This window comes from Ambystoma mexicanum, chromosome 1q (genome assembly GCF_040938575.1).
Source record: "Ambystoma mexicanum isolate Mex_15411 chromosome 1q, UKY_AmexF1_1, whole genome shotgun sequence".
Classification (NCBI taxonomy): Eukaryota; Metazoa; Chordata; class Amphibia; order Caudata; family Ambystomatidae; genus Ambystoma; species Ambystoma mexicanum.
In genome coordinates this window covers 905865911-905893151 of record NC_090922.1, presented here as the reverse complement: position 1 = coordinate 905893151, position 27241 = coordinate 905865911, and the positions used below count along the sequence as shown (strand labels likewise).

General features: G+C 45.4%; 1 protein-coding gene across 4 annotated transcripts in view; it reads left to right on the top strand.

Annotated features, from left to right (window-relative positions):
• FRRS1 (ferric chelate reductase 1) overlaps positions 1-27241 on the top strand; it is a 730440-nt gene that overhangs the window by 340502 nt on the left and 362697 nt on the right. For all 4 annotated transcript variants that reach the window (XM_069641539.1, XM_069641540.1, XM_069641538.1 and 1 more), the window contains exon 8: positions 7775-7922. In XM_069641539.1, coding sequence (XP_069497640.1) covers positions 7775-7922 — 148 coding nt within the window. The remainder of the gene's footprint in view (positions 1-7774; positions 7923-27241) is intronic.

Here is a 27241-nt window from a genome sequence, read left to right as displayed (position 1 = left end):
TTTAAGTTCTGAAGTCTGGATTCTAAGTTCTGTTTCTGGAGTCTTCTGGATATTGTCTGGTCCGGCAAAATGCTTCGCAAGAAATCAATTTGAAGTGGAAAGTGAATGTCCTGCCTGTCCAAAGCAGTCTCTTTTTATGGGTTTTAAAAGTAGGTGGGTTGGCTGATTTTCTATGCCCAACCCTCTCATGATTTGATAGGCTATAGACTTTTCTGTCCTATGACTGGAGAACGGAGTAGTGAGTCAGGATGAGTCAGAGTGATACTATTTTTATGGCTGGCTGAAGTCCCTCCACTTTGCATTTAATTAGAAAAACGATTTTTCATAACCGCACATGCTTCCCAGATGCACAAGTTGTTGAAATTACATATACACATCACAGATGAATTAAGACAGGTCTCTGATCAAGCCCCATGTTCCTGCGAGCTTGGGTTCAGAAATGACAACATTTTGCGCTTTTTAGTAGCTTTTGCAACATTGGTTTTTCCTCAAAATGTACACAGAGGTACACCCCCTCGCTGAGCACATTACAATAAGTTTTCAATTCTCTAGTGTAAGCACAGTGTCTGCAATATTAATAAATAGCGGGGTTTGGCCTCAGAACATCGTACGGAGTCCTAACACCTCTTGAAATGTGCACAGAAAAATCACAGGAATCATTATATTATTGATATAAGTTTGACACTTTCGTACTATGAATTAACCATCTTTTTAAAATTATGCTCTGGCCCAGATGGGTGTGGTTTAGGTTCCAAAGCACATGGGGGGGATTTCTGTCTTTCCCCGCCTCTAGCTCAGGTGGCTCCCAGAAGCACTGCTCCTCCCAGTTTCTTCCAAGAGGAAGCCATTTACGACCCCCCCCCCCTAATTTAACATTTGCCTGAGCCAAGGAAGGTTCATTGTTCTGTTTCCTTTGCAGTCCCAGGTGCCCCTCCTCTTATTCAATCAGAGAGGTGTGATCTCCTTTTGGTGGGAACAGCAGAAGGCAGCCAGGCCTGTGAATGCAGTTGCTGAGCAAGTTTCAACTCCTGTCGGGGCTAGTTGCCAGGCAGAATTCAATCTCCTTAAGCCAGGCTTCAGCTAAATGTCACTTTTGTTCCAGTTTTCTTCATTCAAATCAAACTTACAATTTTTACACATGCAGCTAGAACGCTGATTCTAAGTTCAAAACTATGACATTTAAACAGTTGAAACCTATGTGACACTCAAAAGTAGGTCACTCATTTATTTTAAACATTTAGATTTTAGTGGCTTTAAATCCCATTTCACTTAAGCTGCTGACATCCACAGCCCAGCCAGTTTTGTTATAAACATTGTTTTAGGCTCTTCATCTTTCCAGATTTTGTATGCACACAAGACTGCATTCTGCCAAATGTCTGCTGGTCTTCAGTGAGATTTTTGAATATCTTGCAATGTTTAAAATAGGCATTTTGAGCTTGCATTCAGAGAAACAAAGGTTTTTCCTTTGGCACCACGTTTCACTCATGGCGCTTCTGGCCCATCACGCTCGCACTGGTGGGTGGCAGGTCAGGTGACCATTTTGGTGTGCGCAAAACTGCGTGATTTTCCTGGATTCTGGCGCAAATGTGGGCTTTTCAGCCATCTTGGATTTTCTAAGCCCACAGCACCAAATGTTGTAGCCTAATAATTCAAACGTGGGTCAAGACACCTGACATTAACAACAACAACCTTTATGACGAATCACTCGAAGTGCGCGCCCTTGCGGCGTCCTTCGAGGTCTCATCACAAGCGGTTGCTAGGTAAGATTCTCTACCAGTTTCATCGAATATATCCGCTACATTTAGGACTCGTATACTCATTTGTGACACCACAGTAATCTGTATGCATATATCTCTTATAGCACTTACATACGGCTAGTAACTTCCACAGTTCCACATTTTCGGCGGCTTAATGGCATCCTTAACGATGCAGCACCGATCGCATTTTCAGGTTAGTGCATTATTGTAATATTTATGAACAATTACACATAACGTAACCATTATACTCAGCTAATCTGGTCCCTTTTGTTTGTTATTTTTTCTCTTCATTTTTGGTTTTATCCGTAATGGATACATTCAACCTTCTGCACATGGTTCGACACGTATGTATTTACTGTACATTTTTGCACATGCTTGGACTCACTCTTTGATTTTATTTACGAAATGTGACTGGTATTAATTGGCACGCAATTTACCATCGTTCTGGGGCTGTGCTGTAATGCGGTATACTCATTAATCATGATTATGCTTACCCTGCATATCTGAATGTAACTCCTCCTCTAATTTGTTAATGTTTGACTTTATTTGAATGTTGAACAATTCCTTTGAGAATATTCATTTTTGTTTACGGGATATGCTTACATGGTACCATGTTTATACACTACTGCTAAGGTTAATACATAACGTATATATGTTGAATTGTGGGTTACAGATCCGGACAGTCTAGTTGTTCGGACCTTAAGAATATACCAAAGAGCTGGCCCTGACGAAGGACTTTAACTCCGAAATGCATAGGCCTTAATGAGCTCTTTTTGCATCTGCTTTGACAAACAAGACAGCTGCCAAGCTTTAACAGCATAAATAAAAACTTCAAAACTTCGCACAAAGTGTAAACCTTGCATTTGAAGATTTATTATTTTGGACTAAGCAACATTGAATATCCACACCACGTAGTGGTGTCTTGGGAGTGCAGCCCGCACCGCTGGCTTAATGGCCTTGCTCCTCACCACTGTCTTCCATTGTGTGCCATTTCACAGAGACACCTCTCCAGCGGGTTTGCACCCCTCTTTCGAATTACATCTACATTGGAGGAATTGAATGAACCATAGCAAACTTTTGATGGTGCACGTTCACTCCAATCCAATCGATCTCAAATGTGCATCAGCCTGAAGGAGAGTGAAAGAAGAGCACTCTGCAAAACTGCCATTGTTGTGGGGTAGTAAGGTGTTGGTTTGCACTAGACACCCTAAGCGCAAGAGATCTCTCGCATATGAAACCATACGTAATGGCCTGAAGGACAGTGTCACTCTGAAATACCCTGTAGCTGAGGCTGGTTCCATAAGCTTTGGAGCACAGAAAATGTGCGTTTAGATGAAGCCCCAGGCGCCAACTGAGTAGACTAGGAAGACAGCAGGGCAAAGCCCCCCTAATCCCCACACTGTCCCCCAGTGCATGGAGAGCCATTACCCTGACCTGATGCAGGGTAACACAGACACTCGGGGAATTAAAGACAGACAGACACAAGGGAAGCATCCCAATCAATGAGAGAAACTGAACCCACACCACAAGTACTGATACCCCCCGGCGTAATGGACGAAAGGAGTCTGGCAAGTTATGTGACTATCTCAGACTAGGAATGTGTAGAGTGATTTTGTTATTGTTCATTCTATTAAAGTTTGCTAGGGATGTGGTGACGTGACAAAGGACACCCTGTTAGAAAGTTCATATGTATGCAGTGACAGGACACGCTAGCTGGGGAAAAAAGGGGGCCACAGCGGTTCCGGCGCAGTCAGTACAGACCGACCATTGGTGTGCATGCTGATCATTGCGTGCCCCTTGTCTATTACAGTCCCTGACCGATCAGCCTTCAAAGCCCCTTTTGATGCTCTACCTGGCATAAGGGGTAGTAGCTGGCTGTGTGCGGCTATATATAGCTTACCACGAGGGTGCATGTGTATTTGAGATTGCACTTTGTGTATGATTGCAGTACATATGTATGCAAGTCTGTCTCACATATGAAGGCTGTACATAAAATTAGAGTGTAACAAAAAAGGGGGATACCTCCAGCATTCAGTTGATCATACTCCTAGTTTTGTATGATTTTACATTTTTAAAGAGGTGTGTTGGCGTAGGAAAATCGCCATGCAAACCCATCCTGTAGTCTGAGATATGACAAAACAGAGTTACAGATGAAAAATGAAGTAGACTGCCTTATTAAATTGGCTATGCCATTGGCTTTATTTCTAGTTTTTCAGTAAAGGTTTAGAAGACATTAAGGTAGTACAAACCAATATTTCTTATCAAAACGGGAGTTATTCTGAGTTCAGTAGACAACATTTAGGCAAACAAAAAAACGCAACTCAACAGTTAAATACTTGTTTAAATGGAGAAAAGTACAAAGCATAAATTATCATAATTTCAAACAGAATCTACTTAGTAGTAATAATACTAACAGAAGTTCCCTAGGTGTAGTGTGGACTAGCTGGAAGTGGGCAAAGTCCTTGGACGTTTCGGCTCCAATTTTGGCGCCTTCTTCCGGGCTGTCGATTGAGTCTCCCTGTAGGTAAGAGCACACATTGAAAGAACTATTAAGAAGATTAAAAAACCTCAAAGGGTACTACATGTATAGGTAGGAACAACAATGGAAAGGGAAGACTAAGCATCCTAAACTAGCAGCACAAACCTTGTGTAGGGGCGTCCGTTAGTGCAGAAAGGTAAGAAAATGACAAATGCGTCAGGTGATGGTCTTCAAGCCGGGGTCAGTCAGGCTGGACAGGGCACGCAGGGTGGAGCAAGTTGCCAGAAACAATCTTTGGGCAGGGAACGCAAGGATTAAGTAAGCCTGGTCATAGGGAGCTCATAGGGAGGAGTGGGGAAGGGGACTAGACAGTAGGGGAAGAGTGACCTGCATTGGTAATCTCGCGCTTACCTCAGGCTGGGTATGGCTGGGTGCGTGATGTTTCACATAACGGTCAGACGCACATCATAACCTTATGTGCTTCTGCCAGGAATATGTATCACGGCATGTACTGGGCAGTTCCAAAGAAATGTTAGTAACACATCTTAGGCCCTGTGTGCTGTTGCCATAAATATGAATCGCGACACTGCAGAAGAAAGGGGAAAATGCGGGGGCTAGAATTAGTAAGTGTAAAAGTCGAAACAGAATTGGATCTGTTGTTTTAACTGCTTGTGGTGTAGAAGGCTGTAAGCACGCTTACCTGGGGCGTAGCAAGCTGTGCTCTGGGCGTTGGCAGTACAAATGCTGCTCTCGGGCAGAGGAGCTGCTCACTAGAGTCCGGTAGCACATGTGCAGCAAGTAAGTGAACGAAATGCATGGCTGGTGCACATGCGCGGAAAAAAAAAAGGGAAATTTGTTTGTGCGTTGCTATGGTAGCAGAGTCTACGTCATCACAGTAATTAGTTTGAGTGGCCTGAAAGTTGTAAGCACAGTGCGGGATGTGTTTGCAGATTAGCTGAATCATGCCGAGGAACATACTAGATGTGTTGAATTGAAGGCTTGATGTTGTACAAAGCGGCCGTGGTTTTAGAAACCTGTGTCGCTATACTGCATATAACCTCACGAGAACGATGGGTCTTGGCAGAGCCTGATTGGTGAAATAATGTTGCTTGCAACCATGTATCTAGGCCTGGTGGACAACTTAAAATGAGGGGGTGCTCTATGGACAAAGGCTCTGGCCTAGGGGCAGTCCCTCTCAGCGATTACAGGCTAGTTTGAAAAAAGCTTGGTACCTACAACCCAGTAAGGGCTTGGTACCTACAACCCAGTAAGGTGAATACTTGTGTCACTAAACTGCATCTGCACGAGAATACATTTCTCTGAAGCGAATGAGTGATTGAATTGCACCAGAAGCCATACATCATGATGGGGCAGGCCTGGTACGGTGTTCTCTAAAAGATGTGGACTGTGCAGGGTAATTACAAAAGTGAGAATCGAAGCATTCAATGCTGTAATTAACAGGGAAGGGCCCAAGGGGCCCCTACCTACCAAACGACAAAACTGAAGTAATGATTCTTAGGCGATGATTTTGGAGTGGACGCAATAACTGCAGAGTACTATAGCCTGGGGGGCGGCTAGCCCTTTCGGTGGGTACTAACTCGTTTGCAGATGCCTGATAGTATGAAGACAAGAGAATATAGATAAGCAGGGTGTTACAAGGTGCGGTCAAGGTTACTCGCTACCCGTTTTGAGTAGAGAGGGCAAGGAAAGGGGGGCGCATGATGACGCAGGTGCTCAGCCATATGGGCCAATTGGTTTAGCTTTGTTCAGTCCCATCCTGATGGATTGGAGCTTGAACATCCACCAAGCTTCCTTGTAGTTCCGTGCATTACTGGTATTGGTGTTGCCCTGTACTTTGTCTAGAACCCACCATTTTAATTCATCCTGGTTATGTTGGTGTTCACTAAAATGGGGCACCAATGGGGCCGTGAGAGTCCTACAGCGGATTCTGGAGCGATGTTGTCCAATGCGTTTGTTCACTGGTTTCTTGGTTTGGCCCACACATCCTAGCCCACAGGGGTGTGCAATGTCATAACTCGCATTGGGGGTCTTGCAGTTTGAAAAGTGGCGGATGGTCCTTTTTTTGCCTGCTTTCACTTTACACGTGAAAATGCAAACTGAACAGGTGCCACACGGGTGGTGGCCTGACAGATCCCTGAGGTTCTGTAACCCAGATCTTGAGGTCGTCTTTGGCAGTCTGGCGTGCGTCAAGCATTTGCTGAAGTTTTTCGAGCGTTTGAGTGCCATTCTTGGAGTGGGATCATCAGGTAAACTCTGTTGTACCAACGGCCAGAATTGTTTAATTATACCCTTGATTCTGCTGGTGTCAGGGCTGAACGTGAGAACACATGTAATAATGTCCTGCCCAGAGTCTCTGGTCCTTGGTTGTAATAGTGTTTCACGGGGTGCACAATGCTCTCTTCAGGTGTTCTTCAGCAGCTTTTTCGGGTAGCCGCGTGCTCGTATCCTAGACTCCAATTGTTGGGCATGGTGTCGATATTGTTGTACTTCTGAGCAGTTTCTCCTCAAAATTAGACTATACCTGGAATAAAAAGGGGGCGGGGGAGTACCTGGCCATATGAGGTTGCATATAGCTTGCCACAACATGGACATATGAGGGGGCACTTTGCATACACTGGCAATTCATGGGTACTTAAGGCTGCCTACATCATATGATAGATGTACCTGTCGTGTGAGAATGTACCTTTAAAGAAGCTGTCGGTACTTTGTGTTATATGACTGTACATAGCATTTCATGCTGAACATGACCATCGAGGGCTGCTTAGTTTGGCCGCTCCCGGGCATATGAGAATGCATTAAGCATGTGATGAGAAAACCTGACATGTCTATAACTGGCATCCATTGATGGCTGTTGGCCATCGGAAATTGTACTTGCATGAAAGCTGCACACTTTGCCTTTTGTACTGGATATCCCCTGGGCACACCATATCCTCACCCATTGAATCTCAAGACTGCATCCTATTGAATATATTGCTGATTAAGGTAACCCTTGTCTGCCTTAGTATCTCTCTTGTATTGGAGGTTTTGTTTTACCTTAGTGATGACACTTCTGATAGCTTTGTCAAGGGCCATGCAATGATGCTGTTATATTTTAATGTACTGCGTGCCAAGGATGGCCAGGAGACAGTAGTGGAAGAGAAGTGTCCTTTATTGGTATGACCAGCATCTTCAGATGGCCAGTACAGATGGGTAAGATTGGGACAGAGAAGCCGGGCATCGAACCTGTAGGTAAAGACTGCTCACACTCACCAAATAGCAAACGTGGAATCTCAAGACTGAACACTTGGGCAACGTTCCAATAGGCCACAGAATAGGCAGGCAGGCAGGCACCCAAGGTTCAGACAGGGAAGACACAGGATACTACACATATTCCTCCTTAATACTTAAATCAAGCATTGTAAAGAGTTCTGTTTCAGCATTTAATTGTAAACTTGAACGCAGCTATAACATTAAAAAAATTAATGGATGGAATGATGACTGGCAGTTGGATATATTAATAGATTTTTGTCTTTCCCAGGCCGTCCTTCGAGATATGGCATGGAGTCTGGCTGATGGTGTTATTCAGTGCACTTTCCGGAGAGACATACGTCTTCCACTGAATAAAAACAGATTTGATCTCAACAGTCCATATTACATATTCCTAGCTAATGGTGAAGCTCGTGATGGTAAGTTCTCTGAGCTATGGCAATTCCATATCATCTCAAGGTAATTTTCTAGCTGTGATATATTATGTTTAATTGTTTATATTTCTTAGAATTTTTCGAGACTTTTTGCAATAGTTTTGTACATAATTAAAGGCCGTGCATAAGAGATGGAATGACAAGTTATAGAGAGATGAGGAAGCAAGCATTACCTAAGGTGAAGCAAGATTTTATTATGGTAAACCTAAAGTAAGAATATTTTAATTAGATGATAAAAAGTATCAAGCTTAGAAGCGGAACAAACTGGGAGGGGAAAGGAATTTCCAGAGTTTTGTAGGACGGGGAGAAGAGTAATAAAAAAAAGATTGAGCACAGGGGGTAGGAGGAAAAGAAGTTAAAAGTTGAGACCTAAGACTGAGGGGAGTCGGAAGGAGTATGCAGGTTCAGAAAGGGGGGGATGAAGAGGAGAACAGAGACATATACATTTGATGGCGATGCACAGATGGTGAAATTGCAAAATGCTGAGAAAGGGAACTAGTGTAGAGCTGTAAAACCAGGAGACATTTGGGAGGGTGTGCAGGGAAGTTGGAAGTAAAGGTGAGTAGCCAAATTGAAAATGGAGTGGAATGGGCATAGTTATAGAGAGCAAGAAAAAGAGGAGCAAGGTGGGAAAGAATCAGGGGGGTGGGGGCATGGGGGGTGGAAGGATAGGTCTTCATGGCCTGGAAGGTTAGAAACCTGCACATTTTACTGATGCAGAATTGAATACATGTGCTGACGAGCAGAAAGATGTGAAACCCAGAACAGGATCGAGAACACAAAGTTTCGGGGACAAAGGAAGAAAAAGGGAAATTGAGGGGTGGGTGGGGGCAAAGAAGGGGTATGAGGGAGTGTGCAGGAAAGAAAAGCATTTTGTATCCACCGTCCGACAGCATCAAAAGACATTTAGAAAATGTAGTTTGGTCAGTAAAAGAAGAAAAAAAGAAATTTGGGAGAAAAGTGGAAAGTAATGTAAACCGTAAACGGACCTTTTTGATGAAGAAAGTAAACTACATTTATTGATGTGCTTGTTTTTTTCTAAATTTAAATTCCATTCATGTTTATACATTTTTCTAAGAAACGTGTGGTTGCCTTCTTAGGTATTTCTGAGTATGGGACGAAGCACCTTGGCTCCACATTCAAGCTCGTGTCTCTGCGGCATCTAACAACTCGGCCGATCTCTTTAAAATCTGCAAGGAGCTGACCAACCCTGCTGCAGTCTCTACCCCTCCTGTTGCCTCCCAGGCTCTTTGCAATGCCCTTGCCTCTCACTTTATTTAAAAAACCCAGGACATCCTGTCCACCCTCTCCACCCACACTCCTCATCTTCCCTCTCCATCTGTGCTTGCTGACCCTCCTTTAGCTACCCTACCACCATCCTTCTCGTCCTTTCCTCTTTTCACCCCTGACGATTTTGCTAGACAAGTCCGATCTATGAAAGCCTCTTCAAAACAGGTTCATCCCTGTTCCTCTAAAACCATCAAGGACCACATTGACACCCTTGCTCCGGCCCTTGCTGATTTTTGCAACCACTCCTTTGCCTCTGGATCCTTCCCCTCCGAAGCACTCCTTTGTGCATCCTCTTCTCAAGAAGCCCACAGCTGAATCTTCTTGTCCAGCTAACTATCGCCCAATTTCCATTACTCCTTTTCTTGGCAAACTCCTGGAAAAGTTGGCCATCTCTCAGCTTAACCTTCATTCCAATTCTGTTGGCTATCTCCATGACCACCAGTCTGGCTTCAGAGCTGCCAGAAGCACGGAAACTGCTCTCCTAAACATCCATGAAGATCTGCTCACCAACCTTGACTCTAACATTCCCTCTGTCCTCATTCTCCTCAATCTCTCTTCTGCCTTCGACATGGTGAACCATCCTGCTCAACTGTCTCCGTGAAAACCTGGTTATCACTGATCAGGCTCTGGCCTGGCTGACCTCTTTCCTCTCAGATCGAACCTCCCAGGTCCAACTTGGGTCCTTCCTTTCATCCATCTCCCTCTCTACCTGTGGTGTTCCCCAGGGGTCTAACCTCTCGCCCTGGCTTTTCAACCAATACCTGGCAACTCTTGCCCACTGCATTGCCATTTTCTGCTCAAATTTCCAGTGCTACGCTGACACTCAACTCATTTTCAGGCTGCCCTCTGCCACCTCCTCTCCCTCTCTCATCTCTGATTGCCTAACTGCCCTTCAAGATTGGTGTGCCGCCAATGATCTTTGTCTGAATGCCTGCAAGACGGAGATCCTCCTCATCGGCACACCTTCACCATCCTTTCCACTCACTCTCTGGCCGGCCTCCCTTGGCCCTCCTCCTACCCCCACCTGCGAGGCTAAGAACCTCGGGGTCATCTTTGACTCCACCCTTTCCTTCTCCGCCCACATCTCTGAGGTCTCTAAAAAGTCAAATTTCCGACTGCCCCTCCTCAGAGGTACTCTGCCTTTCCTCTCCTTCCCCCAGAAGCCCATGGTATCTCGAGCTCTGGTTCTCTCTAGCTTGGACTATTGTAACAGCCTCTTTTTAAATCTACCTGCCTCTACTCTCCGCCCTCTGCAACTAATCCAGAACAGGACTTCGAGACTTCTCCTTGGCCTCAAGCCCTGGGATCGTATCTCTCCAGCTCTGAAATCTCTTCACTGGCTCCCAGTGGATGCAAGGATTAAATTCAAAACCCTCTGCATTGTACACAAGGCTTTCTGGGGCCTGGGTCCAAAATGCCTTCAGCTATCCTTCCGCAAATAACTCCCCTCTCGAGCTCTTCGCTCCTCTACCTCCAACTCACTCAGGGTCGGTCGTTTTTCTAAGAAACGAGCTGGGGGTAGATCTGTCTTTGGCTGGGGCCTCCCTCTGGAACAGCCTCCCTGCCACTCTAAAACTTGAGGAGAACCATCTCCGGTTCCGGAAGCACCTCAAGACCTTCCTCTTTTCTTCTGCCTTCGCTCCGCCTCTCCCCTTCTGATCTGTTCTCTTGGCACCGTGCACCTGGCCACCTTCTGTCTTTTGGGCCCAGGTACCTGCTCATCCTGTCACCCTCCCGCACTGCCTCTGGGCCACCCCTTGCACTGGGGTCTGTATCTGTACCCATACAGCCCCCCCCTTTTTCTTCCTGCACTTATCGGACCTACCCTGTCTGCTGCCTTAAACCTAGCACTTGCAAATTGCTGGCTGCATTACCACTGTTTGTTGCCTTTATTAATTTGTTATTGATCTGTCTCTCCTCTGCTTTGCACTTTCCACCTCTCCCCCTTCCATACACTTTTCCCCTCCCCCCTCTCCCATGCACTTGCGCGTTCTCAATGTCACCAGGCCTAGTAAGAACGCTGTTTTGTTCTCCCCTGTCCCCCCCCCCTTGCCTTGTCGCGCTCTGAAACACTTGTGTACGAGCGCAATGGACCTTGCCCCATCCCTTCCCCCATCTCCTGCACTTCTCTACACTTCACTTGCATGTCCGAATGTCACAAGGCCTAGTAGGACCACTATAGTATATTTACTGTTTTGACACTGTTATTCTCCCCTTTCTCCCTCCCCACTTGTCTTGTATAGGTCGCCTAACAAATGCTTAAAGGGAATTTAGTATTCAGTGCGACTTCCTTAGTTGACGTGCAACAGTTTCTCCAGCTTTAATCAGATAACGTATGCCCACATATATTTCCCATTGAGAATGTTTACAGGTTGGCGTCTGTCGGAAGCGGCTGATTCTCTGTGCTCGGTGCTCACACGATTATACGCAGATCCTTCAGTGCGGCTTGACAGTGACGTGCAGGAGTTAGTGTACAGGTCCTTTCCTCTAACAGGAAGTTTCGGTGTACTCGGAAGTCGAGAAGCCGAGAAGTTGACACCGGAATGATACACCGCAGCCGAATCAACTGAAGCAGCTGGAGCCAGAGACGGAGCCGCGGCATTAAACCGCGGCTCAAACGGACACAGCTTCGAGACTGTGAGGCGAAGCGGAAAAGTGTCGGAAGGCCTGTCATCGGTAGGTCTCGAGTTATGGTTGCCTCGCCATTGTACCACGACTGCACCGCCCGATTTGCCTGATCTGTTGGTGTCAATACGGCATCGGACTGAAGGGTACAGAAGGGTACAGGGGGGGGAGGAGATTGTGATATTGGGCAGGCTGCAGGTTGGTGATTGGAGTGACCGGAGTTACTTATAGTGGCTCAGGACAACCGAGACAACCCTCCCTCCATCCTCCTCTTATTCTCCACGCTGCACGCCGCAAGCTTCATGCGGTAACTGCAGTTTGTATTAACTACGTAGTAACTGCGTATGGTAAGCCCCTTAAAATTGAACTGAAGCAGAGATCTCTAACTCGACTAAACGCGATTAAACTTGAAGGGGCTTGAAGCTTGCAGCTTGGTTCGCTTGGAGTTGTATAGCAAAGTGGTTGGTGTGTCAGTGCCAGTAGTAGAGAGATTGTTTAGATTCAGTCTCTGATAATTGCAATTTTTAAATTGTTCAATTACTCCAAGCTCGGGCAAAAAAAAAAAAAAAGTAAAAAGTGGGAAGACTGTTGGAGATCTTACTCCTTTGATCCCTTTACTTTTTTTTGCCTTCCCTATACAGCCATAAAACTGTGAAAAATGTCTCGCTATAATTTGAGTGGACAACATGTTGACGACTTAAGAGCTCCTGAATGGGACGGCTCTTGTATTGAAAAGTCCCTGCATGTGGAGGTAAATACCTCAGGTTCACAAATTCCCATTGCCTCAACAAGGGATAACAACTTAGTTGAGGTACAGGTGCACCAAGAACTGCAAGTCGATAAGACAAGAGTGGGAGAAATTCTAAGAGACATAGTAAGAAATACTCCATCCATACAATCGAAAGACTTCACCTTGACATCAACAAATATAAAAGGGACTATCGATTACCATTTTCAGAAATCCGGACAAAATAGCTCAGGTGGTCCCACCTTAAACTCCTCAAGATCTTTAAATCAAAATGCCAATTTACAGAGAGAGAATGGTCAGTTGGAATTACCCATCTCAGTTATGGATCTCTCAAGGACCCCTAATCATCTGTCAAACTCAGCTCAGAACTTATTATCTCATGAGAAGAGATTGAACTCAACAGTGGCACCGAGAGGGGACTCAGCTGTGTCTGAGGGATTTTCAACAGATTATCCAGTTCAAATGCCAAGCGTGACTCACGGAAGCAAGAGTCAGGACCCCAAAGAAGCGGACTCATCTCTATCAGCTTTGAATTTTGTTCTAAATTCTTTGGTGAAAGTTTTTGATCTCCTGAAAAGAGATGTGCAGACGCACACAGGGATTTTAATGGAAATGACCAAGGATATTGAGCAACTTGAATTCTCAGTGGTAGGACAAAACAACGTAACAAATTGCTCAGCATTGCCCACGTTAGTAAAAATGGAAGATGGATTCACAAAGCAAAGTGAAGATCTAATTGAAATCAAGCAGCAATTGACTTCTCTGCTGACGGACAACGGGGAGATCAAGGAGTTATCAAAAATCAATACAAGAAATATAACAAATCCTTTATGAAATCAAGAATTAGTAACTAAATCAGATGACTTACTGCCTGAATCAAGTGTCTGTTGATGACACTCATCTATCCGAGTCTGTAATGGAAGAAATTTGCCGATTGGCACAGGTGGCTGATTTAATATTGGAACAGCCAACCAAAACTCAAGACGAAATCATTGAGATTTCCGCAGAAGTGTCAGAAAATATAAATACATGGAAGAAGAGTACGCAACAAACTTACAAGAGATGGAGAAGAGAAAGGCGGAAAAATCAAAAGCCAAACCATACGTCTTCCAAATCTCGGGGAAGACGAGAAAAAAAAAAATATGAAAAACCCCAGAACAAAAAAATCAAATGTAAACAGTTTTGTAAAGGGGATTTCCGATTCAGAGAAAATCCTTGAGAATCAAAATGCACCAGATAAAGATGGTAGGAGTTTGGAAAACGATTCCTTACAGCAAGAAGAGCAGAGAACCTCAAGAGTAACTAAGTCCAAAAAACAACAAAGGAAAAAATCTGAAATCGATCGAATCCCAGGAGTAATGGAAGATGCACAAACGGGAAAAAAATCTGAGTACTCGGACAGAAGAAAAAACATCAGACTTGGACAAAAATCAACAGCATCATGACTCGGTAAGATCAAAGGTCACAGGAAAGTTGCTAAAAAAAGCACCTATATTTTTGCCCAAGCAGCAAAATGTCCCTATAATACCAAAGCAGACTCAGATGGGTTTAAGAATTGCCCCAATATTTAATCCGACAAGAGCTAACGCTGGAGGTCCAGTTGAATCAGCGAATCCTGTGATTGGTCACTTAGAGGGCAAAAACCATGACCGAATATCTAAATTAGAAATTAATAACCAAGACAAACTGGTAGAGGTTGGAAGAGAAGAGACTGTGATTGTTCCGGCGGGAATTCTATTCTCTGAACCTATAACTGAGAGATCAACAACTCCTCAAGAAGATCCAAACCGGTAAGCAATTACCAGACTTTGGTTCACTAACGAGGAAAATCGACAGTCCGGTATGCCACTGAACAGGGGTTCAATCTTGTTATTAGTTAAACTTCCTGAACTGTACTTATTCTCAACAAAAGATATTGAATATGTTAGTTTTCCTAAACTGGACTGTACAAGTTCAGTTGAAGTCGGATTTGTTTCTAAATTGGGGCTAAAGGCTTTTTTAACCAGCAAAAATTGCGCGGTTTAGGTCTGGAAGTGCATGAGAAATTGCCATCTTATGCCGTAGAAGTGGTTGAAGCTGAGGAACATGAACTAAGTCTGGGGAACGGCTCTTTAATGTATGATAACCAGCAAAAAAAAAAAGAAGATAACACTAAGGAAGGGTCAAAATCTTTATCCTGGCCAATGTTACCAGAAATAATTATGCAAGTTTGTCAGAAGCTGGGTGTAACGGAAGTGTCTCTTTAGTAGTAAAAATTTTAAGGATTACCAGTTGGAATTCACGAGGGTCCAGCTCATTTAAAAATAATAAAATGAGAGCGCTGGTATTTGGCGAGAGTGACTTGATCTTACTACAAGAAACTTGGTTAGTAAATACCCCGGAACTCGAAGGCTTTGAATTGATAACACAATCTGCACATTGTAAAGCCAAGGGTAGGCCGATGGGAGGTTTACTGATCACCTGTAGAAAGATCTTATTTAAAGAAGTTACAACATTATTTTGTAAACAAGAAGGAATTCTGGTGGTGAGAGCAGTCACTCCCCTAGAAAACTATCAATTCAAGGAGATAATAATTATGAACCTGTATTGGAACCTTGTCAGGGAAAAACTGTCTGAGTTTTTAGAATCGATTTCAGCGGCTCTTAGTGATATCAGTATAATATACCCTGGGGCCCATATAGTGGTTGCTGGGGATCTAAATTCGCAATGTATAAAAATTAAATCTAAATGCCATACAGGGAAAACAAAAGAAATAACCTCTAATGGTAGAAAGTGGTTGAACTTCTTTGATGAATGGGATTTAAAACCTTTAAACGGATCCATAGAAGGTGATGTACCACCGGCCACAACGTGGGAGAGGGGGCCTTTAGAGTCAACATTGGATTATATGCTTCTATCAACAAATTGCTTTGGGAATTGCACACATTTTTCAGTGGAAGATGGTGGAACAAGTGACCATAAGCGATTAGTCACACAAATAAATTGGCATTGTGGGGGTACAATAGAGATGTGGGGGTACAATAGAGATTTGGGACCATCAAGCGGCTGTCAACGTTCAGAAAAAACGGTTGGTGAAATATAAGAGGGAAGGGGAACGGCTAAATAAAGGCCTAGATGGACTTTATAATTGGGGAGATCCCAAAATTATATATCAAAATTGTAGTCCGTTATTGTTTCATGATTTCTTATGGTCAATCGATCCACCGCCGAATACCCAGAGGGGTTTTCAACAAATTCACAAACATGGTTTTGACGACGTAGTTTGGGCAAAAAAACGCGAGACAGAGGCAGTTAAGACTTGTAAAAAAATGGGCAAAAAGTCCATTAGAACTAGCGATGGAAACAAAAAAAATTAAAAACAATTTAAAGAGTTGGACCAAACATCATAGAGAAGAGTTGTGGCAGAAGGACGGGGAAGAAATGTTGTGTGCATTTCAAAATAATTCCTCAAAAAATATTTGGTCACTAATTAACGCACTTCAAACACACCAAGACATTGTTCAACAGAACAATGTGTCAGAAGTGAGTTGGTTGACTCACTTTAGTCAAAAATACCAGGAACCAGCGGGAGCCCCAAAATATAAGGGGGATAATGGAAATTGGGGATTGACTTTTGATAAAGAGGACATTTTGAACTTGATCACAAGATCTTCAGCGTCAAGATCCGCGGGCCCAAATGGTTTAACTTATCAAGTCCTTAAAGGAAATGGGACACTGTGGGGAGAAATTCTGTACACACTGTACAAGGGAGTGATTAATAATAGAATAATTCCATCCTCTTGGAAGACTGCGATTATAATTCCGATTTTTAAAAAGGGGATCGCAAAAATCCAACAAGTTATAGACCAATTACGCTGCTTGACGTGGAGAGTAAGTTGTTCACCAGTCTAATACTTAGAGAACTGGAAACGTGGGCGGGAAAAAATAACAATCCCCAAACAACAAACAGGGTTCAGAAGAGGTCATTCCATCTCTTTGAACGGTATCGTACTCGCCTCGTTAACAAATCATAAAGATAAAAAAAAGTAGGAAGACTCTGGCGCATTCCTTGATCTGTCGAGTGCCTTCGACATGGTAAACCGAGATAAACTTTGGAGTAAAATGGAACAGAAAGGATCCCTGAAAACTCAATTCAACATATTAGTAAATCTCCATGAAGGAAACACAGCAGGATAAGACTAAATACAGCTGGACATTTGTCAGAGTTCATAAGCATAAATAGGGGAGTCAGACAAGGTGGTATGGTGGCACCATTTCTTTTTTTGTTTTATCTGGGAGATTTTGGGGAGGCCATAGAGTCCTCATCATTGGTAAATCCAAGGGTGGGATCATTGGCTATAAAACGGCTCATGTATGCAGACGACATAGTCCTACTTGATAGGACTCCTGTCGGTCTGCAAAGACTACTGAGGGCACTCGACTCTTACATGAAATTAAATGACCTGGTGGTAAACCCGGAAACATCAAGGGTCGTAATTTTTGAACGAAAAGGTCTTAAAGATGTTAAATACTGTTGGTCAATTGGCGGTCATCCGATACCTGTGGTAAAAGAAGTAATATATCTCGGCATCACTTTGCATGCGGCCCCCACAGTTGGGATGCAGTATGGGGAAATTTTGGACAAAGGCACACAACTAATAGCTCAAATGAAGAAGATCTCTAGTCTGTATGGTAAATTCTCCATCTTGCCAGTGATAAAGTTTTATGTTGCGAAAGTGATTCCCGTACTACTGTACGGAATTGAGGCAAAACCTCTGTTATGGTCTGTAGATTGGCATAAAATAGAAAGTTATATCTGGAAACAGGTATTAGGATTGCCTAAAGGACTGCATACGGCAACACTTAGATATGAGTTGGGTTTAAAATCCCTCAAGTTTGCAGTCGACTGGAAACTCCTCTCCTTGCATAGATCCATCATCGAGCCTATGACTAACACACTGTTTGAAAATCTTTTGGACAACATGAATCTTGATACCTCACTAACCCTGAGAGAACTTAGAAAGGCAGCAGAAAACCTGTTGATTCATTGTGAATCTGATAAATCTACATTAATCACAAATCCACTGAAGGTCAAGAAAGCCTTGTCCCTAAGAGATTGGATTTCTACAGGGGATATGGTGAGATTATCTTCCATCCCCAAATTGTTTTTTAAGTATGGGAAAAAACAGGGTCTTGTACCGAGGTATCTGACAAAGTTCCCAGATTCAAAAGGAAGACAGAACTTTGAGAGTACGTCTGAACCTGATCAAGACAGGTTCAGTATTAATAAAATGGGGTATTACTGAAGGAATTCGGAGTTTATGTACGGAATGCTCGGATCCAAGTAAACAAACTTTAGAGCATTTGTTAAGATTCTGTAAAGGTACCTGGGAAATCAGGGTGGAATACTTGTAGTTTAGTAGGATCACTTGATCGGCTGCCCTCTGACGCTTTTTGGGAAAGAATGATTGCTGGCTATGAAATCAAATTGACTTTAAATGTTTTAAGAGTATTGCCATTTGCCAGTTTTATACCACAAAACTACTGTTAATTTCACTATCTCAATGGATGGGTAAAGTCTTTTTACTATAATTACCTTTGATATTCATTTGTAATGAATATCTATTTGAAACTGTTAAAATTGCAAGATTGTAATGAATTAGTTTTTTTATGGTATATGAGCGAAATATCACTTTGAATTTGTTACATTTTGTAATTGCAATGTTTATATATTTTAATATGTTTAATTTTAAACAAAGAATGTGTAAAAAAAACCAAATGTAGTTATATCACAATAAATAAAAAAAAATAAAAAAAGAATGTTTACAGGTGAAAGTCTCTTGATTATTCTGTGCCAGACTATAACTTTTGATTTTGTATGTTGTACTATAAAATCTATAACTGAATAAGGTTGCAGTTAGAAAGGAAACGTGAGCCTTTTCCTTTTTAAATGCTGCTCGCATAGTGTAGTATTGTGCAGTAAAAATTCGGCCTTTCCCAAGTTTGGCAGAGAAATCATTAAAGGTTACAAATTGGGAACATCTGTACCCAACACAAGAGTCTTTCCTGTCCCATCAAGTATGTATATCTTTGTGAAGTGATGGCGGTATGTCAGGGAAAGTTCCACACAGATATGTGTTGATTATAAGGGATAGTGGTGTTTAGGCAATTAGTCTACCCCAGGTACTAAATATTCAACAAACCTGGTCAAATGTACAGGTGCCCCTTGTACTTGCCATTCAAAATCATGGTTTGTACCTTAAATTGAATGGCACCTCTTCTCTCAATCCCCACTTGTGGATAAATACTATTAGTAGTGTACCAGTAAGAGGCAAATTTGGCCTGTGCCACCAAATAGTAAAGTTCAAAACTAGACACAGCTAGTCCACTCATATGAAGGGGATTCGTGATCTGCTTCCAGCCCAATCTGGCATGGCCAAGTCCCTGGAGAAATTCAGATGTGTGGTGTATAAAAGAAGCACCTGCCTGACCAAAAGGGAAGATTAGTAAAAAAAAAATACAAGAGGCTGGGAAGAACAATCATTTTCAATAAAGACAAACGACCATACATAGATGTAAACCATTTAACCCATATTTGCTGCTTAGCGACAGTTCTTGGAAGGTAAGAACCCAGACGTCCATCATATAGATTTGTGTTCTGGCTGCAGAGATGCCAAGTTATGATCTACTTAATGGTGCCCATCTGAGGCCTGTGATCTCTTCAGGTGGCTTAGTAGCATTGGTTGAGGGGAATAGTTCAGATTATGTCCAGTTGACACGGAATTCCGAGTATTGTGCACATTGACATCAGGGTCCCTTATGCATAACCGGATATTGTCTGCCGATAATTCTATAATTTCAGGAGAGTCTGACATACGTAGGCCACGTTTACCATGTTCAACACGTGTAAGCTCAGCTCAAGGTTCAATGTAAAGAGCATAATGGAAAGGGCATACCCCTGCCTTGTACACCTCCCTAAGGAGGTGCCAGGAGAGCTTAGTTCTGACCTTAACAGTAGAGGTGTAGAGCAGTCGGATACATTTAATAAAATACAAGCCAAAACTAATTTGCAACCAATAATAGATAATTCATTGAGATGGAGTCCAACGCCTCCGCAGCGTCGAGGGTGCATGCCATGGCTTCAGTCTGAGCATCTGTCTGAGCCGGTATACAGAAAAGCAGACTTGGGTTCCATGCTTTTGAGTGAATGGGGATGAATACTGATTGGTCCGGATGCACCATGTGCAATATGAGTGGAAGCAGTCTGGTGGGCAACAATTTTGCAAAGATCTTATTGTCACCTTCATCAGTTATAACGGGCTATACAAGCCTGTCTCTGCTGATGATTTATTTGGTTTAGGTTATAATGTTGTTATTGCTCCTCCTGAAGGAAGGGGGCAAAATAGCTCTCCATTGATTCAGCACATAAGTAGGTGAGGAACCAAGAGCTCTTTATATTATTTTTCTAAAAGTTAGTAACTAAGCCATGTGAGCCTGGAGCTTTACCTGTTGGCATAGCCTCAGTCACCCTGATAAGTTCTTAAGTCATATCTATAGTAAGGGTTGTGAGGTATGTGGCAACCAGAATAATGCTTTATATCCTCAAATGTGCAGGCATCTTCATTTCAATAAAGGGATGAATGGAAATGCATGAAGCATTAATGGATCCTGGAACCAAAAAAGTGGGTTGCCAGGTAATAGAGCGCTCAGAAGAATATTTTGGAAAATGAAACAAAAAAGTGCATGTGGACTGCTGCAATACCGTGAGATAATGGGTCTCCCCAGACCTAGAAATTAACAATCAAACAAAATTTAAATCTCAGGATATGCGCTGTTCAACTGTTAGCTTGAATGACGTTAGATCAAGTGGTTACAAGTTATTTTCAAGTACAAAATTTCACATATGATTTAACACATCCCTTTGTGATTACAGGACAATTTATTTATGCATAGTAAAGGCCCATTTAAAGCAGACATGTGTTTTTCGACCGACTTCGGTCTTTCTCAAGGCAGGTCTTGATAGCAAAATTAACATAACATCCAAAACAGACCCCCGGATTATGTTCCCAGGATAATCCAAAAGTTAAAGTATGTTACAAAAGTAATAACACATTTTTTGTGAATGCACATACAAAACCAATAACCAACCATGTAATGAACCAACATAAACATTTTTTTTAGAGTTCAAATTCCACACAAAGATGAAATCCAACCAAAAAAGTTCAAAGTGGACAAATGTTCACAGTTCCTGGGAATAGCTCCTTCCTCAGATTCCACAACAACCAAAGTTCCAATCGAAGAATAATCCAGCTCCTTCTCATTTCTGGGGAATGACTCCCTTCCCCAGGCTTTCTCTCCCACTTTCAGCTACCGTAAAACTCCTAAGTGCATGCGACTTCCTAGGGATTCTCTTCTTCACTGTATTACAATTGAAGTGTGGGTCCCATACTCTTCTGCCAGGCTCTTCACTCTTATAGCACTTCACAATGTCAAAGGGATGCATCTTCTTTGAGATTTCCTTCTGTATACACTTTAGCCTTTACACACACTTGATTCTGCCTGGCATACTCTTGTCACGGCTCCGGAGCAGAGTGCCCGCTCTCCACGCATGCAGCACCGTACCTCACATTGCGGCCTTCGCTCCTGGCGGTTGCCATGGAGCCTCTACTGACGCCATGAGCTCACGTTGAGCAACGCGCATCGACACCCGAGCGTCACCCCTGTTGTCATGACTACACGGCGCACTGCGATTACGCGGCACGCGTCTGCACTTCAGAACATAATGGAAAACACAGAAGCATAAAGAGCAAACCTCCATGGCGCCGGTGCTTCTGATTACAGTAAGTTCCCCTTGTGTTCCGTTCCTGTTAATCCTGGCGTTCTTTGACTACCGTTGCTGACTCCTGATTTTTGATTGCTGGACTATTCCTTGGATCATGTTTTTGGTACCTTATTTCTGTCTTGGTTGAAGGAACTCTTCTGTTTTATGGACTGCCTACTGGATTTCCCTTGAAGGTTTTGGTTGTTTTGGACTGGGCTACGCAGGATTGTGGAACCTTGCCAGTATCCTGCTCGACATTGGGCACTGAACTTTGGACGCTATGCTGTGATATTAGAGTGCACTCTGTTTGCCATTAGTGCATCCTCGTTCCGCCCGGGAAACCGGTCCCTACTAACCTCACTAATTTCCTTTCCTGTTGCGCCTTGTCTCTCTCCCCTTTTTCCTGCTATTTGGAACCTCCTTCCTTCTGTAATCTTTGACCAAGCTTTGAGTTTTTATTGCCATCAGCGTTCAGTGTTGTAGCTTCCTTTACTTTGAAGTCAACTCCTGGTAGGCAAGATTGTATGCAGTACCCTTTGGGTGCACTACAACAACCCTGACCCCCTGGCAATAGGAACCCAACCTTTGGTATAAATCTGTGCTACACAGGTTGGTAGCATGATTGAGCAGCCAGGCTTATTTCAAGAGGGATCAATAAGCGCTATAGGGGTTGCACAGAGAATCACAGTGACAAGTATTCAAATAAACTCTTACTCACAAGGTTTCTTGATTAAACAATTATTAATTTAACAGTAAGTTTGAGTAAGCTTTCTTCAGAAGGGGGCAATATAATAGTAACACAAATACACTCCAAAATACAACCTCTTAATATTTCTAAAACAGTAAATACCCTTTTGGGATGGCACACAGACCCTCGGGCTTTGGCGCCTCACAAATAAATTAACATAACATAACAACAAGCTGTTAAGACTTGTGAAGTTGGGAAGCTGTTAGCAAGTTTGAAGAGCAACCAAGACGGGTCTCAACCGAGAACAAGTAAAGTTACAACAAAGAGGTAATTTCTCTTAGACTGTACAGTACCTTTGCTTAGAAGAAAAGGGCTTTGACTGGCTTCTGTTCCTGTACAGCTCTGCAGATCCCGTGTTCCTGGGCCTCAGTCGTGGGGACAAGAGGGAGGACGTCTGGAGGACTCCTGCAGCGGGATGGTCGGCGACAGAAAAGGACCAACTTCTATTCAGTGGCACTTCGCGGTTTCAGCTCCTCGCGTCTCAGCAAATAGCGCCACCGCAGACTTTTGGCTTTCGAGATGGGCTTTCCTTGCAGCTGGGGTCCAGCACTGTTGAGGTGGCTCAGGCTCGGTCAGTCCTGCTTCCTAGGAGTCCTGGAGCTCTTGGCCAACTTTAAAGCAACACACTCAATCTGGTGTTCCTTTCCCTGGCTATTCAGTTCCAGCAGCAACTGCATTGGAAGTTCAACCAGCTCCGATAGGATGTCCAGGTGGCTTACTTTGGAGTTGATTGGTCCCACCAACTCAAGGGGAGAAGTCGTCCTTGCAGTGCTCCTCTAGTCGAAATAAATTTGGAGTTTCAGCACAGCAGAAGGGCTTCATCGGGCAAACAAACGGCCCAGGAGTTTCAGCAGACGTCCTCTTCAAGTTGTTCTTAGGATTCCTTCGTCCAGTGGTCGACTTTGCCTTCCAAGCAAAAAAGCCTTGCCTTTTACGCAGGTTTCTCCCATTCATTCCAGCCTTGCTGTCAGTCACACAGCAGGGTGGCTGACCTTGCCGGACAGCCAGCTGGCTAATCACCTAAGAGTGCATTCCTGTCTCCTAGGAGACTAAGCACAGGGAGTTTCGGGCACCTCCCTCACTTCCTACCCCTGCCAGACACCCTGGAGCCAGAGCCGGGCTTCACTTGTGAATCCCACCAAAGGCAAAATGAACAAAGGGACCAAACCTGGTTTCGCGCGCAGAGACTCAAGCAGGACCTTTGCACAAAGAAATGACGAAAAATGATCTATACAATTTTGCCAAAAATATGCGCCCTTGGGTGCTTTTATTTCATTTATTTATTTGGATTTATAAAGCGCCAGCGGCCCAGGGACATTGTGGCTCTGTTACAGGATACTTAACTTGAGCATACATACAGTTTACATAGTGAGATATTGTTTACTTATTTCGGCTAACGAACAAATGCAGGTCAGGCTACAAGGAGGGGTTAAATAAAGTAGTAGTGGTGCAAGTGTGTCCACTCTCTATGGGGGTGGTAGGCTAGTGGAAGAGTTGTTTTGAGTGCTTTGCAGACTAGTGTGATGGAGGGTTCTTTCCTGAGGGCGGGTGGTAGCGTATTCCAGTTTTTGGGTGCTAGGACAGCAAAGCTGGAGCCTCCAGCTTTGAGTCTTTTGTAAGTAGGGACAATTTGCTGGTTGCAGTGTTGGGTCCGTTTAGGTCTGTTCGAAGTGGTTCTGTGGATAGCTTCTTACAGGTATGGTGGGGCTGTTTGGGATAGACGTGTGTGCCTGATGGAAAGAGTTTTGAAGCGAATGTGCTCTTTCACTGGGAGCCAGTGGGCGTTTCATCTGGCCTGGGAGATGGGCTCTCTTAGGAATGCTGAGGGCTGCTCCTAGTGCATTGTTTTGTGTGGTTTGTAGTTTCTCCAGCATGGGGTCTGGCATGGATTCACATGCTCATGAATATTCCCCGTCGTCAGGCTGGGAATCCTCGGTAAAGAAAAAATCAGTATCAGTTTTGTTTCTGATCTGTCTTTCATAGTAGTAGCCAATCACTGATCTCTGCGTCATACTGACCACAGCCAATGACTGCCATCTCCCTAAGCCCCGCCTCTGGCAGCCATCTTCAGATTTTTACCGCACGTTCAAGTGTTGGGAGTCCTCGTGCTTGGCTCTCGAGCTTTTACTGCGTGTTTCGTGCTTTTTCAGGTGAACTTTCACATTTTTTTCGGTTATTCGAGCCTCAAGCTCCACCGTTTCTACTCCCGTTAACGGGTACCCGTTGCAGGATTTTCCTACGCCCCTCAAGGGTGAAGATTTCGTCGAATCAACCTCTTGCAGAAGATTTGTGGCCTACTTCGAGATGGCCCTTGACCCGAGTTTGTCACCCGGACCCAAGCTGTTTCGCAGCTGCCCTGGATGCGGGCTGCAGAATGTGTTTAAGGAGGACGAACATTCGCGATGCCTCTGTCTTCATGGGGACAAGACTCATGTAGATAAGGACTGCCAGTTCTGCAAGAACTTGTCGGAGCGGACCATGAGGGACCGTCGAACTTGTATCGCCAGCTGGTTGGAGAAAGGCTCAATGGGTGAGAAGAAGAAGAAAGGGTCAGAGCGGGCATCTAAGTCCTGTGCGGGCGCCCCAGCGACGGGGGTCCAACACCAGGCCAAGCGCTGCGAGTCCGCTGGCTCCGGGAGCGCCGAAAGGTCGGGCTCTTCGGTCGCCAGGCAGGGGGCACCTTCCCCGGCACAGTCAACCACGAGCCAGCGCTCCGGTTCGGGGAAGAGGAAGTCTGAGACCCCGGGTAAGCTTCGGGAGAAGCCCCGTCCGATCTCTGGAGAGGGGGAGCGAGGCGTTGCCCCTCCCCCTAAGGAGAAGGCCCAGGACGCACCTAAGGTGGTGAAGGCCCCTACCCAGCAGGCAAAGGCCTCTATCGAGGCGATCGCGGCGACTCTGGCCAAGCCGGCAGAGACCCCGCCAGCGGAGACTGCCTTCGGGACTAGAGTTTCCCTGCCGCCAAGGAGGGAATCCTCTTTTCAGCCCATCGTCATGGCCACCATGATGGATCAAGGGGTGGGGGGGCACGGTAGCCTCCTCGAGCTCGGAGTCAGCCTCGGAGGAGGAACTGACCGAGGTCACGAGGAATCTCGAAGTACAATTCGAGAAGGTTCGGTCCCGCAAGGAAGATCCTCGGGAGATAACCGAGGAATACGACGATGGCGAGGAAGAGCAGCCTTCCCTTCCGGCGCAGTCGGAACCTAGGCCTCAGGATAGCTCGGCGGCCATTTTGTCTGCGATCCAGTCCTTGTGCTCTGAGATAAGGACGAGATTACCACGGCCCAGGCCGGAGGACCCGCAACCTGGCCTGTCGGGAAGTCCTCAGAACAAACGACAGGACCCAACCCTCTCCTCCGCTCGCCCCCGTGAGGCCTGCAGTTCCATCCTCATCCTCCCACGAGTCGGGAGATGACGGTGCGGTGGGCTCGACGACGGGTTCTGAGGGCGACAACGACGGAACGGGTCTCCCGTCTCCCGTCGCACAGGCATCCCCGCCCAATGAGATTGGCTCATTCCACGCCATGATCGCCAGGGCGTCCGAATTGTTCCAGCTCCGCCCGGAGGAGCAGAAAAAGGAAGGTTTCCTCTATCAGCGCCGGGAGGCCAAGAGGAAGACTGTCATCGCGGTGCCTCTAATCGATGACATCTGGGGGGAGGGCCTGTCGGTACTCAAGAACCCCTCCACGGCACCAGCCAAACGGGACCGGTACGAGAAGAAGTACCGGGTCCCCGAGACCGCTCCCCTGTGCCTCAGGTCCCAGCCAACGCCAGACTGTCGTGGCCCGTTACGACAGGGAGCTCTGGTTTAAGCTGGCCCCCATCTTGGACTTCCTACCGGACGACAAGAGGTCCGAGGCCCTGGAAATACTTCAAGAAGGCGAGGTGGCGTCGGACCACGCCATAACGGTGGCAACCGATATTGCCGATACCGGGTTCCGCCAGCTGGGCAACAGAGTTTGCCTACAACGACGGGGTTGGCTCCGGGCGACCGACTTCCGTCAGGACGTCCAGACCAGGGTGTTGGACATGCCGTTCGACGGCAGCAACTCGTTCGGGAAGGCGGTGGACGAATCCCTCTAAGCCATAAAAACGGACACGGAGACTGCCCGTGCTTTAGGAGCCCTTCAGCAACGACAGCCCTTTCGGAGCTCCAGAGGCAGACAGGGGGCCTCCAAGTGATCTAGCGGTGGCTCGTCGTCCTACCCCCAGGCAGCACGCTCTTCGTCTCAGGAGGCCTACAGGGGTCGCGACAAGCAGGGAGCGCCTCGCCGCCGTCGGCAAGGTGGCCAGGGCGGCAAGGCCACCACCTCCAAGCAGGACTGAACCGGCCGTGGCCTCGGGCCCCCACCGAAGCACCCCGGTGGGAGGCCGGCTGACGAAGTTCGTCGGCGTGTGGAAGTCCATCTCCACCAATCGTTGGGTGCTGGATACCCTGGCAAGAGGATACTCTATCGAGTTCCTGAAGAAGTGCCCTCACATTCCACCTGTGGCCAGGAAGGAAAATCACTTCCCGCAACTGCTGTTGAAAGTACGGGCGATGCTCAGGAAAGGCGCCATCGAGCCCTTCCCGAAGAGGCTCCGGGGCTCCGGGGTGTACTCAAGGTACTTCCTCGTCAGGAAGAAGACGGGCGGCTGGCGCCCCATCCTGGACCTTCATCGTTTGAACAAATACATCAGGTCACAAAAGTTCAGGATGGTCATCCTCCAGCACGTGCTGGGACAGCTGGAGGAAGGCGACTTCCTATCGTCGCTGGACCTGGAGGATGCATACTTCCACATTCCCATCCTCAGAAGTCACCGAAAGTTCCTCAGGTTCGTCGTCCAGGGACGCCACTACCAATTCAGAGCACTGCCGTTCAGATTGAAGTTGGCCCCCAGGGTCTTTACCAAGTGCCTGGCACCTGTGGCGGCGCGGCTGCGTCTGCAGGGGATTCACGTCTACCCCTACCTGGACGACTGGCTCATCCGCTCAAGGATGAGGGAACTCGCCGTCGAACACACTGCGAGGACCGTCCAGCTACTCACAGTCCTGGGATTCGCCATAAATTACCCAAAGTCCCACCTGGTACCTTCGCAAGTGGCCCTGTTTCTGG